The sequence below is a fragment of the Gavialis gangeticus genome, unplaced genomic scaffold, assembly GCF_001723915.1.
Source record: "Gavialis gangeticus isolate Ggan-Ray unplaced genomic scaffold, GavGan_comp1, whole genome shotgun sequence".
NCBI lineage: Eukaryota > Metazoa > Chordata > Crocodylia > Gavialidae > Gavialis > Gavialis gangeticus.
The window spans coordinates 21,345,115-21,348,446 of record NW_017729014.1 but is presented as its reverse complement, the minus strand read 5'-3'; the positions used below and the strand labels follow the sequence as shown (position 1 = coordinate 21,348,446).

General features: G+C 64.9%; 1 protein-coding gene across 3 annotated transcripts in view; it reads left to right on the top strand.

The window, feature by feature from the left end:
- The window catches only part of CROCC (ciliary rootlet coiled-coil, rootletin), a 44,213-nt gene that overhangs the window by 21,394 nt on the left and 19,487 nt on the right, over positions 1-3,332 (top strand). For all 3 annotated transcript variants that reach the window (XM_019511950.1, XM_019511949.1, XM_019511948.1), the window contains exons 18-22: positions 135-328; positions 1,255-1,382; positions 1,782-1,951; positions 2,583-2,762; positions 3,020-3,154. In XM_019511950.1, coding sequence (XP_019367495.1) covers positions 135-328; positions 1,255-1,382; positions 1,782-1,951; positions 2,583-2,762; positions 3,020-3,154 — 807 coding nt within the window. The remainder of the gene's footprint in view (positions 1-134; positions 329-1,254; positions 1,383-1,781; positions 1,952-2,582; positions 2,763-3,019; positions 3,155-3,332) is intronic.

Genomic DNA, 3,332 nt, shown 5'->3' with positions numbered 1-3,332 from the left:
GGCAGGGGGCCAGCGAGTGCATGAGATGGATCCTCTGATGTGGGACACAGAACAGCACCTTGCTGTGGGTCGGGGCAGGTTGGAGCCTTCCCCGTGCCCCTCGGGGGCTGGCCATGCCTGTTCTGCCCCCACAGCTGTCCCGCCAGAGGACGGCCGTGAGCGAGGAGCTGGCGCAGGCACGGAGGGAGCAGGATAGGCACGGTGAAGCCTTGCTGCGCGCCGCCAAGGAGAAGGAGGGGCTGATGAAGGAGAAGGCCAGCCTGGCGGTGCAGCTGACGGCCTCGGAGCGGGAGAACAGGGGGCTGGCCGAGGAGATCGCTGGGCTCAGGTAGGGCCTTGGGGTCCCCCTTGCCCGGGGACTGTGTCGCCTTGTTGGAGCATCAGTGGAGCTGGAGAAGGATGACGGCTTGGCTGGACCAGCCCACATCCCTCCTCTCCTCCCTGGGAGCTTGTCCCTTCTGCTTAGCCTCAGCACGGCCATGCAGAGCCCCCTTAGCCTGCAGGGAGGGTGGCAGGGACCAGCCGGGGGCAAGGCAGGTATTGCCCCTAAATACACCTGGGGATGTTCACTGCCTGCAGACTGCACTTGGGACCGCGGCAGCTTGCATCCGTAGGGCTGGGATCCCAGGGAAACTGCCCCAGCTACAAGGCAGAGCCCCAGGCCCGAGGAGCACGGGGGGTGCATTGCAGCAGTTGGGTGTCCGGCCGTCCAGCGAGGCGAGGTGGGGAGGGCGCTGCGGGCCGGGAAAGCCGGTTACTAGGGAGCAGTGTTTGCAAACGGTTGCAATGGGTGTGGGGAAGCCAGGACTCGCAGAGCTGCTGGGTTGGGAGAGCCGTGGAGGATGTCACGGTGCGGAGGCAGGTCAGTGCACGTCACTTTGCTCCCGACACCGTGCACACGTGCTCCCCTCCCTCTGGTTGAGATGGAGGAGCTGGCAAGTCCTCATTAACCCCTCACCAGCCGCACGGCCTGCAGCAGGGAGCCCCCTGGCCCCGCCGGGGCAGGGGGTGGGATCTGCCAGCCCGGGTGGGCCAGGCCCCCGCGCCGCGAGCTGCCCTGTCATGTTGGGCGGTCAGAGGCTGTAGCGGGGCTGTTTTCATCAGCAAAGCAGCGCGCTCCACAGTTTCAGGGATGCTTGTCTCCTCTCACCTGGGAAGGGATGGGTGGTAAAGGGCTCCTACAGCAGCCTGATGGGAGGGCGGCTGGGGGGCCAGCCGGACCACTCCCCTCCCTCTCTGCGGGTTGTTTCCCAGGTCGGAGAAGGATGCCTTGGAGACCACGTTGTTCGAGATCCAGCAGCAGCTCTCCCAGCTGGCCGTGCGCAAGGAGCAGCTGGAGGCAGACAACCAGGCCCTGTTCCTGGCCAAGGAGACGCTGCAGGGTAACCCGGGCACGGCTGCCTCTCCCCGCTTCCCTCCTTTCCCTTCTCCGAGGTGCCACTGGTGGCTGAGTCACGAGGCAGCGGGTGGGAGACAGGTGACGGGGGGTGGGGGGGGCTTCTGCCTCTGCCACTGCATTGCTGAGTGCCCTTGGGCAAGTCATGAGGGCCTGATTTCGCATGGGTGCTGAGTACCTGCTGCTCCCAAAGACCTAATTGCATCCTTCTCAGTGCCCTTGGGAGGTACAGGCAAGGAGCCCCACTCTGTGGCTGCAATGCCCCAGAGAAGGGCAACATACAGGACAGCACAGGGAGGACCATCGTCCCCTAGTGCCTGGGGAAGCTCTGGAGGTACCTGAGCTGGGAAGGGCCTCGATCAGGACTGGGTTGCTGTGTCTGTAGTGGAGATGGCTGGCGCCCGGAAGCAGCTGGAGACAGACGTGACCCGGCTGGAGCGGGACAAGGAGCTCTTGGCTCAGAAGCTGTCTCAGACAGAGCAGGAGGCCCAGGTCACGCTGAGGAACGAGCAGGCGGCTCACGAGGAGGACGTGGATCGTCTCCAGAGGGAGAAGGTGCAGGGCTGGGGGCTTTGGTCTGCCTCCGAGCGCGGCACTATCAGCACCAGGCTCCCACCGCGCCGGGAAAACCATGCTGCCCGCATGCTTGTGGGGAGCCCTCGGGGCCTGATCTGGAGCTCCCTGGACGCAGTGGAAATGTCTCAGGAGCTTTCAGGTCTCCCGTTGGGTACCAATCTGTGACAGCCGATGGCTGTTACTTACTGATTCAGGTGTGGAAAGGCCGCCAGTGCTGAGAGCCGGAGCACAGGGCTGGAAACCCCAAGCCCTGCTGTGCTCTGGGCGCTCGCTTGGTGGCTCAGTGGAGTGGTTAGCGCAATGCTGGCTGGGCTGATGGGAAGCCAGGGCAATGGCCAAGGGCTCGGATAGCAGGCTAGGAGCGAGGGGCATCGGCAGAGCTATCCGGGGTTAAGACGAGGCTTAGAAACGGGTGCAAGAAACCGCCCACCATGTGAAAAACTCACGTCCCCATCCAGGCCCTGGACATGAACCCTGGGGGTGCAGAGGCTATTGAGACCAGGCTGGCGCGGGGTCTGCAGAGTGGAGAGCAGCGCTCCAGGGCAGGCTCTGCAAGGGGTGAGGTCTGTTGGGGGGACCCTGACTTGCACCCACTGCTCGGTCCCTGCAGGAGACGCAGCGCCTGGAGCTGGAGGCGGAGAAGGAGGAGGCGCTGCACCGCCTGGCCCAGGAGCGGGATGAGCTGCTGGCCCGCTACGAGGCGGAGAAGGAGGAGCTGAGTGAGGAGATTGCGGCGCTGCAGCAGGAGCGAGACGAGAGCCTTCTGCTGGCGGAGAACGAGAAGCAGCAGGTGGGGGATGCCTGGCAGGGAGCAGGTCCCCCTGTGCAAGAGATGCTCAGCGCCCCCCAATTCCACCCCAGAGCGGGACCCAGCCCCGAGGGGCAGATCCTGGAGGGTACCCGGTTGTGGGATAAAGGATGGAGGGTTGTCACTACCTCTGCCCAGCCGTCTGTCACCTGGTCCTGGCGCCCTCAGCCGCACCAGCTCCAATGCACGGGACCCAGGTAGAAGGGACGTCCCTGACACCGCTTTCCCCTCCCTCCTAGGCCCTGTCTCTTAAGGAGTCGGAGAAGACCATCCTGTCGGAGAAGCTGACCGGCGTCCAGCAGAGCCTCGCCGGCGTCACCCTGGAGATGGAGCGGCAGAAGCGAGATGCCATGAGCCGGCAGGAGCAGGACAGGGTGGGTGGTGTGGGCTGGGGGATCCTGTGTGGGCACCAGGGGTGGCTGGGCACGGGCAGGGATGATAGACTCTCCCCTGCCTCCTGCCGGCACCGGTGGCTGGGAGAGAAGGTGCGAGGCGATGGCACAGGTTTCATGGCCCGGCCTTGACCAGAAACCAAGTCACCTCCCATTTGAA